Source organism: Cladophialophora psammophila (genome assembly GCF_000585535.1).
Source record: "Cladophialophora psammophila CBS 110553 chromosome Unknown aczJe-supercont1.13, whole genome shotgun sequence".
Classification (NCBI taxonomy): Eukaryota; Fungi; Ascomycota; class Eurotiomycetes; order Chaetothyriales; family Herpotrichiellaceae; genus Cladophialophora; species Cladophialophora psammophila.
The window spans coordinates 1,127,007-1,141,082 of NW_006912934.1; the positions used below are offsets into that span (position 1 = coordinate 1,127,007).

The window sequence follows — 14,076 nt, forward strand, 5'->3', positions numbered from 1 at the left end:
TGAAGAAAACGGTTCTCTTCTTTTCGAGTTTATCGCGGTCGAATTGAACTTCATTGATCGTTTCTGCCAGTACTCTAAGCAATGTTTGCAGATTTCGAACCCTTTTTAAGCAGATGTCACGGTTGGCTTGAGAAATGGGAGAACATGCGCGAGACTTGCTCTCCCAAACGTTCCCGAACACATCGGTCCAGAATCTGAATGTCCTTACCATTCCGTCTTAGACTCATTGCTCTAGCATCATCCGCTGAGTACCGTAGTCTCTCTCTTTGAAACACGGCCCCCTCTTCGGAGCTATCATCGAGTTCTGGATCTGGCTGTCGCAAAGACGACGCCTTTTCACTCGTAGACGACTAGAGGCTAGTAGAGGGGAGCGTAGAGATTTTTGTTCCGACTACAAGGTAGAAAATAATGTGTTCAAAATTTTGAGGGGAAAGATTCGACAAGAGGATACCTCGACTGTATCTGACGTAGTCATAGGTAGGGGTACGGAAAAGAACATCTGTAGGTGATGACAGATACTTGGATACTAGAAACTGCTTCTGTTTGACCTATTTCTCCTCGTAGAAGTTGTCCTATTTGTTTTCTCTTTCACTCATGGACTTGTGTGGTCATAATCGCATTGGCATTGGGTTTTATTGCGCAGCCGGTGATTAACACACTGACCAAACCCAGATAGAACGTGGAAGATTCGGGGTTGAGAGACCGGAAGTGTTGTGGCCGTTGACTTGCCCAATAGCATAGTGATTAGCATCGAGTGAGTGTCATTACCTAGTCCTCGTATTGCTCAAGCATACCGCTCCTTGAATTTAACCGGTATTGCCATATATCTAAACCAGATGTTGTCAGCTCAACCCGTGAGAGCCACTGTTTCAATTCTGAAGGAATCGACTTACCTCGCCCTCAAGAAATCTGCCAGCCCCTTGCCAAAGTTATCCAGCCTGGCAGTCGAACTTACGCCTCTTCCCAATAACCCATACACAACAAAGTGTACAGCTAAGATGCCCGGCATCTCCACCCTTTCGAGAGCAAATTCTTCCTTCCACTCTCCACCCAATAGACGTATCAACTCCTTCTTTGTGAGTGCGCTGCGCAGCCAATCGTATTCGTCCTGCTCATGCACCCAGAAACCAACGTTATTATTGGAGCCCTTGTCGCCACTGCGAGCATATACAACGTCACCCATGCGGGCCTCGATTGTAGGACCAAAGCTCTCCAACGGCACGGGATTAGTGGTCTCCTCGTCGATCAGCGGCGCCAATGCCTCCGTGACACTAACAGTGCCGGCGTCGAGTACTGTGTACGGTTTCAGCAGTACCGCCTTTTCTTTTAATGCGCTCTGCGGAATAATTGCGGGGACAAAACCAAGGAATGGTCGAGGAACCGCCGTCCTTGTATCAAGTGTAGCATGCATGCCGGAGTAATGTTGCATAACCATCTCACACCACGATGCATAAACCTGGGTCACAATGTCTCTACTCTCCCCTTGCACAAAGACACGCAATATCGCTGTTCCCGCATACTGATCCCTCGGGTTCGTTTCAGGGACGCCTATACGCTGATATTCCAGGATGTCGAGCTGATCTTTGCTGATCCCGCGTCTCTTCATGGCGTGCGCAATCTGCGCTTCGACCAGATCCCATTTTGCGTAAACTTCTCCTAGAGTGCCGGTGGCGGCGAGATACCACTCGAGTTGGTACCCACCCTGGTAGAACATGGCAAGTTTCGTGGTTGCGGGAGGAGGATAGCCCTTGACGCCGAATACGTTGACGCGGTTGTCACCGACTTCTCGCATTTGGATATTTTTGATGTCGGCTTTGACATCGCTGTTCAGGTATATGTTGCCCTGTAGCTCGTACAGGAGCTGACCACGGACGGTGTCGCGCGTGACTCGCCCCTTTAGGGCTTCGTGCTTCGTGACAACGCAGGTCCCGTCTTGTTCGATTTCGGCAATCGGATACCCCAAGTTGACGGAGCTTTCAATGGGAAATTTGGTGAAGCCACAGAAATTGCCGCCAGTGCCGTACCCGCTGCATTCAATTAGGTCTGTAGGGAGATCAGCCGTGAGCCCTTTGCAAAAATAATAGACTCACGTCCTGCAATCAAAGCGCCGGCCAACTGGTCAAAGTCGTGTTCGCTCCACGCATGCCACCACGCCGCCAGTCCAATGACCGGGCTAGCGTCCGCAACGCGGCCACAGATGACAATATCAGCTCCTGCCCTGAGCGCTGCCACGATCCCTCTGGCTCCCAAGTATGCATGAGCAGAAATGATCTCCGGCCGCTCCTTGTTGTCTCGGCTCAGCCAATCCCTCGTTAACTTGTCAATCTTGACACCTTCATTCTTTGCGTCTAGATGTTCAAATTGTGCGCCTCTAAATATCTCTTCCAGCCGCGACGTCACATCGTCGCCTTCCACATATGATAGCTTCAGATCATAACCTTTGGCAGTGACCTCTGATTGAACACGCTCAGCAAGACCTTTGGGATTCAAAGCTCCACCGTCTACGACTATCTTGATTTGTTTCGAGTTTGCTGCCTCAAGTGTTTGCAAGATACCGTCTTCGCATGTGGGTTCCCAGCCCTTGTGTTTGCCAGCTTGGTAGTCCAGCGCATTTGTGGCGAGGTTAAATTCAGCGAGATAATCACCAGTAATTGCGTCGACTTGTCCCGCTGTAGTTTGTTCAAGCATTTTATATCCCGGATCAGCTAAAAGGCATTGTCAGCTGCACTATGCCTGATGCTTGGGAAAGGTCCTGAATTACGATTGGCGCCGCTACAATTGGCGATCCTAATGGGACGTCTTGTCCCAATTGAGCCCATCTTGACAATATCTCTTGTGAGGCAGGTTCTGTTGCACTGCTTGGAGAAGGCGACCTTGAATGGGCAAACGGAAAGACTTGGTGGATTGACAAAGACAACGTGATATAGTTCGCAAAGACAATTTCAACAGGAAGGCCATTCTGTCGAATTTGGAGAAGAACGTAGTGCTCCAAAGGTTACGAGGCGGCTGGGCTTGTCCCCGACCCAAGCTTCTCAAGCCACGAGGCTCCGGCCGGATATCCGGCACTGATATATGACTTCACATCTCAGCGCGCATTGAACGCGCCAAGCGAAGGTTGGAGAAACGCGGAACGCGGACTCAAAACAGCCTCGTTCCGAGCTGCTTGGGGAAATTAAGTTGACTTGTGAACAGAGATGCCCGAGTTTACGTGATGGTAGAGCATTGAAAGGAGAAAGACTTTAGAGAGAACGATGAAAAGAAAATTGACAGGTTCTAATTGTTCGGCGCTTAGTCTGGACCAACCTCGTATTCCTCGTATTAGTGGGCCCACACTGATATAAGGATGCTCAAGGATGGTCCGACAGGGTCTTGGCGGGGGCGACTAAACACAGGTTTTACAATTTCTCTTCATTTTGATAGTGGGCAAGATCGATGTAGAGTTTATATCACTGGTGTAATAGTACTTCATTCTCAAAACCACTAGGTAGTCATCCGCACTATTCAATTTCTGCACTTCGACTTTGCTTCCTAGAGACCGAGCCTCCAATGTCCTCAACCCGGGCTATTGATCTCTTATATTGTATATCTGAACCCTGGCAAGCCTTCAATCACGACCTGGCCAGCATCTGCCTTCCGGTTCTGTCTCATAAAAATCAGGCTCGTCACCAGCAAGATGGCGATCATGATGCCCTGCGAGACGATGCAGGCAATGATACCGGGCAGATATCCCGGAGCGTCTTTCGATCGGAAGACCAAGCTGCCTGCGATGCCACCTACACCACCCATGCCGACAAATAGCGCACTGGAGAATGCTCTCTTCCAGTGTCCACGAATATTGTTGGCTTGATATGCCATGATGCACGGTATATTCGCATTGACAGCAACAGTTGAGAGGAATGCACCACTATTGGAGAAAAATCAGCATCCTCTTGCGCTCTTCGATCCGTCGGAAAAGACTCACAAGTACATGGACCCGTTGTTTTTCGTGAAGGCCATGAGCGGCAGGCCAATACATGCTAGCACACCATGGAACAACAAGATGGGTGCTCGCATCTTATACCTGTCACCTATCCATCCCGTCACAAACATCCATAATCCTGCTGTGAAGTAAGGCGGCGCTATGAGACACTGCGCGGCTGCGATCGAGAAGCCCATCCTCTGCTGCAGGATGATGGGCAAGAAGTAGGCAAAAGAGTAGGTGACGATCAGGGTCATACAGAAGATCAAGGCAAACGCCCATAGCTTCCAATCCAAGCCGTGGGCAAAGTATCTTTTGAGACTAAACGCCTCCTTCAGCTCGGCATCTTCGCGGTCTGCGTTTATACGAGCCAGCACGAACTTGACCTCCTCGTCGTTGAGGAATTTGTAGTACCGTTTATTACTCTCTGGAAAGCCGACCAGGACAGCATAGGCGATGATTGCAATGATTAGAGTGATAACGCCTTCCATGATGAAGATCTAAGCTTGATTCAGTGATGTTTTGTCGAGGTGCACAAGTATATGGCTTTTCACAGGCTACGCGGGACTATTACTCACCCATCTCCAGCCAGCGAGCCCCTGGAGGCTATCCATTTGCATCAGGCCATAGGCGAGGATACCAGCAAAGGCCGAAGCAGATGAACCCATAAAATACCAGAGCGAATACCTGCGACAAGCATTAATCAGTCTCAAAGAGAAAAAAAAAAAGAAGTGCTTGAAATCCAAAGGGGGGATGCATTTACCTCTTGTGCATTTCGTAGCGAGTGTACCAAGTGCTGTCAAGAGTCGAATGTCAACATTGCCTCTTCGGTGCTACTTGGAATCTGGCGTTGACTTACCTTAAGAAATACATGCACCCTGGAAAGAAGCCAGCTTCGAGGAATCCAAGAATGACTCTCAAGCCCACCATGTCTTTCCAATCATTCAGGAAGCCCATGATGATCAGCAAGACTCCCCAGGTCAGACAGATTGTGGATAAATGCCAGCGGGGGGTGATCCAACGGATGACTACAGTCGAAGGAAGTTCGAAAAGAATGTAAGTAGGGAAAAAGGACAGCGTGAGAATAGAATAGCGCATTCCAACACTGAGTTCGAGGTCCTTGGTCATCCTATGAGAAAGAGTTGTATCAGCCAGGCTTGTCAGCGAAGGAAGATGCAACGAATGAACTTACCCTGCTATAGCTGCGCTACCAACTGTCAATACGAAATGAGTTTTCAAGTCAGCCTATCTGTTTTTAAAACTTCAAACAAACGTAACAGAATTGGCTTAGAAAGAAAATGAAAGTACGTACGGTTGTTTCGATCCATGATGGAGATGAAATAAACCGCGCCGACAATTGGCAAAATGCGCCAATCGATACGACGAAGGATCTTCTTCTGCTCTTCTGGGCTAAAGCGTTGAATGTCTGGATGAACTTCTGTTACATGATTGTTTTTTTCGCCGCCATCGAAGAGCAACTCGTCATGCTGCACCTCCGGTATGGGGATCTTGAGCTGGTCGGTCGTCATCCTTGCCTTCTCAATAGACTGAGCACGAGGCTGCGATAGAAAATGCTGAGTGGATGGATTCAGTGGGAACGAAACAGGGAGTTCTATATGTCTAGTAGCCGTGTTCTTGAGCAAGCAATTGGAGTAAAGGAAATGATCTACCCCAGCGCTCCATGGAGGAAGCACTAATCGACGGTGGGGATAATATTTGTACATCGGGGTAGAGGTCAGTTTGTCGACAAACCCGGCTTCGATATCTAAACATTCCCACTTGGCAAAAGTACATATTATTAAGACTAACCTGAAATAGGAAGAATCCCAAAAAGGGGCGACCCACAGATTTGTGCGCCGACAATTATTGCCATTCACGTGATAGATGTGCCTTCGGATTGCGGTTCCGAGATAGCATTGTGGGGGAATCAAGTTGGGGTTGGGGAAATGGGAAAGACTACACGGTACTTACCTAGCGAGCTAGGTATCAGACTGGCCAAGACGTGGACCAGGAAGCGGGATACACATGGTTCTGTAATGGAAGTTGATGACTTGACCACTTATTGTTATCGACTTGATCGTGTTTGCGAGAAGCAAGTTACTCCGCACAATAACTCGGTTTGCCTGCTTGTGGGGTAATGGCGCCTTAGCCTCTGTGACACTAACCGGATGTGTTTCAACTCCGAAGGGCTGGAGGGGAAAATGTGCCACGGCACGCTCGTCCCGGCTTGGTATACCATACTTCTCATTGTTTCAGGTAAAGCGACGCCTCTGACAAAGGCTTGTCCGAGTCAACGTGCATAAGATTTTGGATTGTCAAGACTCCGGTAGCTAATTTAACAGCTCGTCTGAAAATCTCTTTTACGGTCGCTTGGAGACGAAGGCAATGCACACATGTTCGGACAAAATTCAGATCTGCATAAAATGCAGTAAAGAATGTATAGGTCCTCCAGAAATGATGAGCTGGCAGATTTGCGATCGAAAATTATCTTCGAAGGCACGTCCGTAGGCAGCACCGAAGGCATCGTGGTACGAGCGAATGACGGAAGTAAATCTTAACGGGCCAACATATCCTAATACCATTTCAATCATAGTGGCCACATTCGTCACTTAGTCTTAAACATCGTAGGCACAAAAAGACCCCAAAGGCTTTGTCCTACATTCTGCCCATAACAACAAAACTCGAAGTCTTGCGATTTCCCTTGTCTGGTGCCAAGCCTCAGACAGGCTTAGCAGAAGGTAAACTGACAATTAAAGACGATAGCTTGTAACAGGGGACCTGGCCCAGTTTTTACCTACCTGCGTAGGTACCTATTGTTCCAGCCGAATGACACCATGATCAGTCACGTGTGGTGATTGCTCGAGACATCTCAGGCTGAAGCACTGAGGGCTCAGGTCCATGCTCATGCCCAAAGACGGGCATAGAAATCCAGATTCCACCGTCGAAGTCCCTGTTTCTGGTCCCACTGAAGACGAAGTGACTGAGAAGGCCGCATTCTTGGCATGGAGAGGAAAATGCCCTCAAAAGTGGCGGTCAACACCGCCAAATTCGGTGGGAAGTTTCCCTGCAACTTCCAAGTTGGGTTGAACGGTACGGTAGCAACGTGTCCGTTCTAGGCTTAGTGTGGCCTTGGTGTCTCGGCACTGCGCTACTACTTTTGCGGACCCACAACTTAATCTCAAGTGGATATCTATCTTTTCTTTGTCTTGCAATCAAGCAATCCTGACTTTTGTCCAGCTATCATCATTTCTTAAAAGCAACATCGTAGCAGAGCGTATGAGTAACTGATTGGGCTGGGCATGCGTACAGTTTTCAATCCGCAGCATTGGGCTGGCGACAGCCCAATTAATCACACCATGCTTGCATCAAGGTGTGCAGCACATGCCAAGGGCACCGAACTTCACCTTCCTGTTGGCTGAAGGCTCGCTTCACAAGAACAGGCGACACGAAGCAAAGTATTGTCCTCAGCCGAAAAATCATGCGACGTCTGACCAAGCCCTACAAAAATATAATATTCTACCCACCCATGGCTAAACCTGCTGACTTGGCGAGCCTGGAACATTCTTGGATCAGAACACCAGAATATCAGGCCCGGTCTATGCCTCGTATTCCAACTCGAAGAGAGAGCCAGCTCAGGAGCCAGCTCAGCGGGCTGTGGACGAGAACCCTGAGAGTGATCACAATAGTGCCACCATCGGTTTTCCATACTTGCTCTGTGGGAAAATATGGTCATTTCAGATAAACTTCGCCCACCAGTGCGATAGCTTTTTCCGATAACGTGCTAATATGATAGCAACACGGCATTGGCCCAGCTGGATCGAATTGAACAGAACCACAGCCATCGTCTGCTCTCAGCCAACTCCACCGATACCAAGAAGCCTGACTTCACCATGGTAGCAACTTCTCCCAGACCAGCCGCGGAAAATTCTGAGGCTTGTTCCTGTAAGTCCCAGAGCATTGCAAGATCTTCCCCACTCCACTCGCCATGAGAGAAACAACCAGGCGGGCACTGGACAAGAGCATACCTTTCGGGATCTAGGAACTACAGCCTGGCATGGATGCTTATTTTAATCGGCATTGCTATTTGAATATGGTGCTACACTGGGACTTCGCTCTTCAAGTCCCATATTGTCGGTTGGACATCAAACTGTGCACGTTATTAAGAAATTTTTGCAGGTTTGACCTGAAATGCGTCTAAATTTCGATACATTCTATTGCCCAATGGCGGCGGGTAAGGAAACTTGGTCGGCTGAACACGAATACGACACCGTCTAATTATGCAAACCGGCGCCTCTACTGAGATTACTGGCCCTTCGACGTTGATAGAACAATAGTATTGTTCATCACTCCACAATCATTCCACAAGATTTTGTCCCACGAAATGATTCGGTCTGTTTTTCCGTATCATGGTCGCCGTGTTGCTGCAGGTGGCTAACTCTGGCAAGAAGGGTGACTATTACCCATCCATCACCAATTTCGAACTGAAATATAAGAATCAGGAATTCAAGGAATAACGAGAAACTCCACGATCTTTTGAATAGGAGTTCGGAAATTCGAGATCATCGAAGTTCAGCCAGTGTGTCCAATTGCCACGCTCAACCCGCAACCTACTTGGCTTGACAATGTCTTTCCCCACCAAACCAGCTTTCGTATACGCAGGGAACTGGGGTGATGAAACCCGCAAACACCCCGCCATGAAATGGATGGAAGATTACACCCGTTTCGTCGACGACCGCAACTTTGACAAGCCGTTCTCCGAGTGGCACACTGAGGACTCCTCATTCCATAAGGCAGATGGTACCGTCGTGTCAGGAGGCGCTGAGGCATGGAAAGAAGCTGAGAAGACATTCAGCATCTTCACATCGTTCCTCCACAGACCCTACTTTGTCATGTGTACCGAGACTGAGAATGGGTGGGAAGCGATGGCTCAGGCACATTTCTATGCGAACATGGTGGGCCAGCCCGCCGCAGGGGAGAAAAAGGTTACCGACCCTGAGGGTAACGCTTGGGATATTGTGGTGCCGGCGGGCTTCCATTTCGAATACGTCCGTGACGGCGGCGCAATACACGACGGCCTCCTGTTGAAGAGAAACGAAACCATGCTTGATACGTGGCCCATTATGCAAGTCTTGATCAAGCGAGGAGAGATCAAGATGGAATAGGTCTATGTGTTTAATCTGCGAGAGACACGCAGGTTTTGCTGAGGGAAGGGCTTAATGAAGGATTGCGTGGCTCTCGCGCCGAAGCAGTTGGGGCCAGACTGGGGTGATATTTGCTTGGGGTCAAGCAAGGTCGCAGTTCGGCTTCCCTGGTTTCCGCCGTGAGGTCGACTGCATTGAGGAGCATGACGATGACTGTGACCTCCTCGTCGACAGGGGAAAAAAAGGTCTTGCCTAATGATTCTGGCATGAGATCGCTGCCTTGACCTCGCGATGCAAATTTCTGCACCATTGAGTATCTTGAATCCTGGGAAATTGCTTCACATTGAATATCCTAATGACTCTTGAGTGGAGGCGGCTGACGAGATCAACTGTGGCGGAACTTCCTACTGGAAATGAGAGGATGTTCCGACGGCACACCGAGGTAAGCCAACTGCAATGTATTCCGCCAAGATTGCGATGCCGCCCTCGTCATTCTGATATAGGGAAATTGCACTGTCGAGGTGAAATTCCTTTGCAGGTGTGAATCTATTCTCTATGCCATTTTCTAAGGCCAAATGCAAAAGCTTGTGGACTCGAAGACCGGCCGGACTACATCAGCTAGATGCTGGAAGCCGATACCTATCCAGATACTTTCAGAACCCCTCCAAAGCCACATTGCCGATCAGGCTCCCCCAGCCTCTCCCAGTCCTGCTGTCCCTATACTATTTAAACGCCACTGAGTTACTCTCGGCACCCTCCCTCCCCTATTCCATTTCGATCGTGCCAGGTGGCTTGCTCGTAACGTCATACATGACACGGCAAACGCCGTCAACTTCATTGACGATGCGGTTGCTGACCCGCTTGAGAAATTCGCCATTAAAGGGAAACCAATCGGCCGTCATGAAATCAGTCGTCTCAACTGCTCGCAAGGCAATCACTTGAGCATGCACCCTCTTGTCACCCATCACGCCGACAGCTTTGACAGGGAGAAGCGCCGCAAATGCTTGTGAGATTTTCCTATACAAACCAGCTGAGACGATTTCATCGATGAAGATTTTATCTGCTTGTCGCGCAATCTTGAGCTGCGATTCGTTGACCTCACCAAGGATCCGAATTGCTAAGCCAGGTCCGGGGAATGGATGTCTCCAGACAAGATCTTCAGGGATCCCCAAATTTGTTCCCAATGCCCTCACCTCATCTTTGAACAGCTCTCTCAGAGGCTCGATCAGCTTGAGATGCATGTTCTCCAAAAGACCCCCAACATTATGGTGTGTCTTGATCGTGGCGGATGGTCCTTTAAACGAAATGCTCTCAATCACATCGGGATAGAGGGTGCCTTGAAGCAACCATTCTATGTCGCCAGCCCGGGGTGAGTTTGCTGCAGCATCCGCGATAGCTTTTGCCTTGTCCTGAAATACTTCGATGAATGTGTTGCCAATAATTTTTCGCTTCGTTTCGGGATCGGAGACGCCTTTGAGTCTCCCCAAGAACAGGTCCGAGGCGTCAACAACCGTCAGGTTGATACCCAGATGCTTTGTCAATGTCTCTTTGACTGTTTCTGCCTCGTTCAGGCGAAGAACACCATTGTCAACCAAGACCGCGTGGAACCTATCTCCGATAGCCTCTTGCATGAGTTTTGCAGCAACAGTGGAATCAACTCCGCCACTCACGGCGCCAATCACTTGGCCTTTGGGACCAACCATGGCTCGAATGCGTTCGATTTCCTTGTCGACGAATTTTTCCATGGTCCAGTCTTGCCGAGCCTTGCAGATCTTGACAGCGAAGTTGCTCAGAATCTGCGTACCTCGCGGCGTATGTGTGACTTCGGGGTGGAATTGGATGCCGAAATAAGGTCTAGACATACTAGCGATACCCGCAAAGGGGGCATTGGCTGTACTTGCAATGGGGTGGAAATTGTCGGGTAGCTTTGACAGCTTGTCCCCATGACTCATCCAGACCTCGATGTCATCTTCAACACCTTCGAAGAGGCGATCGATGTGCTCTTCCTTGCCGCTGTGTCTCTCAATTTTGAGATTGGCATGTCCATACTCCCTCTTCTCGCCGGCCAACACATTTTTGCCAAAATTCCAGGCCATCTCTTGCAGTCCGTAGCATATCCCTAGGATGGGCACGCCGAGGTCGAATGCGGCTGGGTCAACATGGGGTGCGCCATCCTCATAGACAGAGTAGGGACCTCCAGACAGAATGATGCCCTTTGGTTGGAAGTGTAGGTCTGCGATTTTCTGAGTGCATGGTAGCATCTCCGAATAGATGTTGAGCTCGCGCAGTCGCCGTGTTATCAGGTGCGAATACTGCGATCTTCACCGGTCATGAGTCGGCGCGCTTTGAGAAAGGGCAGTGGAATTTCCGACTTACCCAAAGTCGAGAACGAGGATGGTGTCGAAGGTCTTTGCAGGGACGTTGACTGCGGCGCCATTGACCTCGCCATTGACGGTGGCAGCCATTGTGACTGGGGGACAAGGTCGAATGGGCGCGAGAGAAAGAGGAGGAAGACGGGCAAAGAGGGAATATGGATGGAAATATGAGTCTGCTGCGACAGAGTGGGCTTCAGTGGGCTGGCTGCGAAATTTTTGTGGGGATGGAAATTCTGCGGAATGCCCCGCTGAGGAGAATTTGATACCGCAACTACGGTTCGCACGGAGGACGAACTTGAGCGACTGCGCAGAGAATGCTGTCAAACGATCGCAGCACATATTGACAAGTCTAATTCATAAGTCTAACTCAATGTACCAGGGACAGTGTCTCTGCACGCACAACACCACATAAAAGCAAGTCCCCCAGGCGCGCAGTCACGGGTGACCCGTCACCCTCTTCCCCCCCCCCCCAAATTCGCTAGACCGACGACAAGACGGAAGAACAGGACTGCCGCAAAGATGAGCAAGAGGAAGCAGGATGCCAGCGAAAAGATCGACGTAGATATGGGCAATGACAGCGGAGACGATGAGGTCTGTTCCGTTGGTCGAGATGAGCATGGAATGACTACTGATTCTCGACGCAGGATTTCGATGTCCTTGATGTCGACTTCGAGTGGTTCGACCCTCAGCCCGAGTACGATTTTCACGGCATCAAGACCTTGCTACAACAGCTGTTGGATGTTGATGCTCAGTTATTCGACTTGTCTGCATTGACTGACCTTATATTGTCACAACCCACGCTGGGATCAACTGTCAAAGTCGATGGCAATGAGACGGACGCTTACGCATTTCTTTCCGTCTTGAATCTGCAAGAACATCGGGTGAGTTGCCTGCGAGAAGAAAGCACTGGGCATGCTCGCTCATAAAATCATAGGAGAAGCCATTCATGAACAAGATCCTGCAATACTTATTGTCCAAAGCGAAGTCGAAACCTACACTTGCTCCCCTTGCGGAGCTCCTTTCCCAGGCTACCGTTCCGCCAATAGGCCTGATCCTTACAGAGCGTCTGATCAATGTTCCTGCTGAAGTTGTGCCTCCAATGTACACGATGTTGTTGGAAGAGATGGAGTGGGCAATCCAAGACGGCGAGCCATACAACTTCTCTCACTATCTCGTCCTCTCCAAGACATACACGGAAGTTGCTTCGAAGCTTGACGCTGAGGATGACCCTCCAAAGAAAAAAAAGAAAGCAGCATCTAGTTCATTCGAGACAATGTATTTCCATCCGGAGGACGAGGTGCTGCATAGACATGCCATCTGCCATAGCGGGTTTGATTACTCTATCAAACAGGACGAGGGACACTCAGACTCCAAACGAGCGTTTCAAGAACTGGGGATCAAGCCGCAAGGACACGCCATACTCATTGCGGGAGACAAGTTCAAGGATGCGGTGCAAAATGTGGCCGAATACCTAAAGCCTCAGCCTTGAGCAGAGCTCTCTGTTTTTATTCCCACTGTGTCCCTTTGAGCCTCTGCATGAGATATTCCACCTCGACGACCTTGGTCAAAGGAATGACAACCTGAGCGTACATCTTCACCACCGCCTCGACATTAATCTTCTCCTCTCCGCCGACGCCGTTGGAGGTCACCGAGGGGTCTTTGCCATAGGTTTTGGCTTTCAACCGCAGCCTCTGCAGGACTTGCTGCTCAACCTTTTCATTAGTGATGGCGGCATCGATCCCCTCGCGATCCTCGGCTTTAATGAGCTTCACGAATCGCTCAGTCTCAGCTTGGAATTTGCTCTCAGCCACGAATTTACCGAAGTGTATCCGCCTACTCAAGGCCTGCAAACAAGCAACATCACAAGTTGCGGCACTACCGTAATTTTCCTTGGCCTCACCACGATCTTCTCGCCCGAATTTTCGGCAAGCTTCTGGGAGAACCTCCTTGATATACTTCTCCTTGATGGTGTCATTAACATTAACATCGTTATCGTGGAGGATCTTGGGGTACGCTATGGCCTTGAGCACGGGTCGCTGCAGGACTCGGGGAAAGAAAGGATATTCGTCCGGAGCGTCATATCGTCGGACAAGAGAGTGCAAACGCTCCGTTTCGGAGAGGAGATAGTCGCAAAGAGATATTTGCGCAGGTAACGCAAGGTTGCTGGAAGGTATGGGAAGGGCACCGGCGTCGTAAATGGTAGCATTGAGGGGAAACTGGACCCGTTCGATCAGGTGAAAGGTGATAGTATCCTCGAGTCGGCTGCACTTCAATCAGTATTCGAGCTTGTCTCTGGGAATTGGGACTCCAAGCCACAAACATTAGTTGAAAACGAATATTAGCCAGATCCAACGCCTTTGAGGCATCTGACAGGTCTATCGCTGTATCCATCTCCAAAAGCGGCATATGTTAGATCGCGTACCAGTCGGACTCGGATGTCGTGCAATATACCAGAATGAACTCCTGCCAGAGAAACACTGGGGGAGAGGGGAGTTGGAAAATCGCAGCTCTGCTGTAAGAGTCAGATACAAGGCCTTTTCCCAGTAAGCAAGCAAGGCGAGCAATATGCGATGATATCCGCAGTGGGCGAAGGCACAATGCA

At 49.7% G+C, this 14,076-nt stretch overlaps 6 protein-coding genes across 6 annotated transcripts; 2 read left to right on the top strand and 4 right to left on the bottom strand.

Moving 5' to 3' along the window:
* Window positions 1-889: 889 nt before the first annotated feature.
* On the bottom strand, window positions 890-2,819 carry A1O5_08529 (uncharacterized protein; the record flags this gene model as incomplete). Its single annotated transcript, XM_007749111.1, has 3 exons — window positions 890-2,043; window positions 2,091-2,705; window positions 2,762-2,819. The coding sequence occupies 3 exons, from the start codon at window positions 2,817-2,819 to the stop codon at window positions 890-892; spliced, it is 1,827 nt and encodes a 608-aa protein (XP_007747301.1).
* A 754-nt stretch (window positions 2,820-3,573) lies between these two features.
* A1O5_08530 (uncharacterized protein) lies at window positions 3,574-5,487 on the bottom strand (the record flags this gene model as incomplete). Its single annotated transcript, XM_007749112.1, has 7 exons — window positions 3,574-3,904; window positions 3,962-4,458; window positions 4,537-4,645; window positions 4,722-4,754; window positions 4,818-5,087; window positions 5,151-5,172; window positions 5,271-5,487. 7 exons carry the CDS (start codon window positions 5,485-5,487, stop codon window positions 3,574-3,576), a joined length of 1,479 nt encoding a protein of 492 aa, XP_007747302.1.
* Window positions 5,488-8,580: 3,093 nt separating this feature from the next.
* A1O5_08531 (uncharacterized protein) lies at window positions 8,581-9,120 on the top strand (the record flags this gene model as incomplete). Its single annotated transcript, XM_007749113.1, has 1 exon — window positions 8,581-9,120. One exon carries the CDS (start codon window positions 8,581-8,583, stop codon window positions 9,118-9,120), a length of 540 nt encoding a protein of 179 aa, XP_007747303.1.
* A 743-nt stretch (window positions 9,121-9,863) lies between these two features.
* On the bottom strand, window positions 9,864-11,564 carry A1O5_08532 (GMP synthase; the record flags this gene model as incomplete). The annotated part of the gene is made up of 2 exons (XM_007749114.1): window positions 9,864-11,418; window positions 11,476-11,564. 2 exons carry the CDS (start codon window positions 11,562-11,564, stop codon window positions 9,864-9,866), a joined length of 1,644 nt encoding a protein of 547 aa, XP_007747304.1.
* A 429-nt stretch (window positions 11,565-11,993) lies between these two features.
* On the top strand, window positions 11,994-12,963 carry A1O5_08533 (uncharacterized protein; the record flags this gene model as incomplete). Its single annotated transcript, XM_007749115.1, has 3 exons — window positions 11,994-12,065; window positions 12,119-12,355; window positions 12,409-12,963. 3 exons carry the CDS (start codon window positions 11,994-11,996, stop codon window positions 12,961-12,963), a joined length of 864 nt encoding a protein of 287 aa, XP_007747305.1.
* Window positions 12,964-12,979: 16 nt separating this feature from the next.
* On the bottom strand, window positions 12,980-13,865 carry A1O5_08534 (chorismate mutase; the record flags this gene model as incomplete). The annotated part of the gene is made up of 2 exons (XM_007749116.1): window positions 12,980-13,736; window positions 13,795-13,865. 2 exons carry the CDS (start codon window positions 13,863-13,865, stop codon window positions 12,980-12,982), a joined length of 828 nt encoding a protein of 275 aa, XP_007747306.1.
* Window positions 13,866-14,076: the final 211 nt, after the last annotated feature.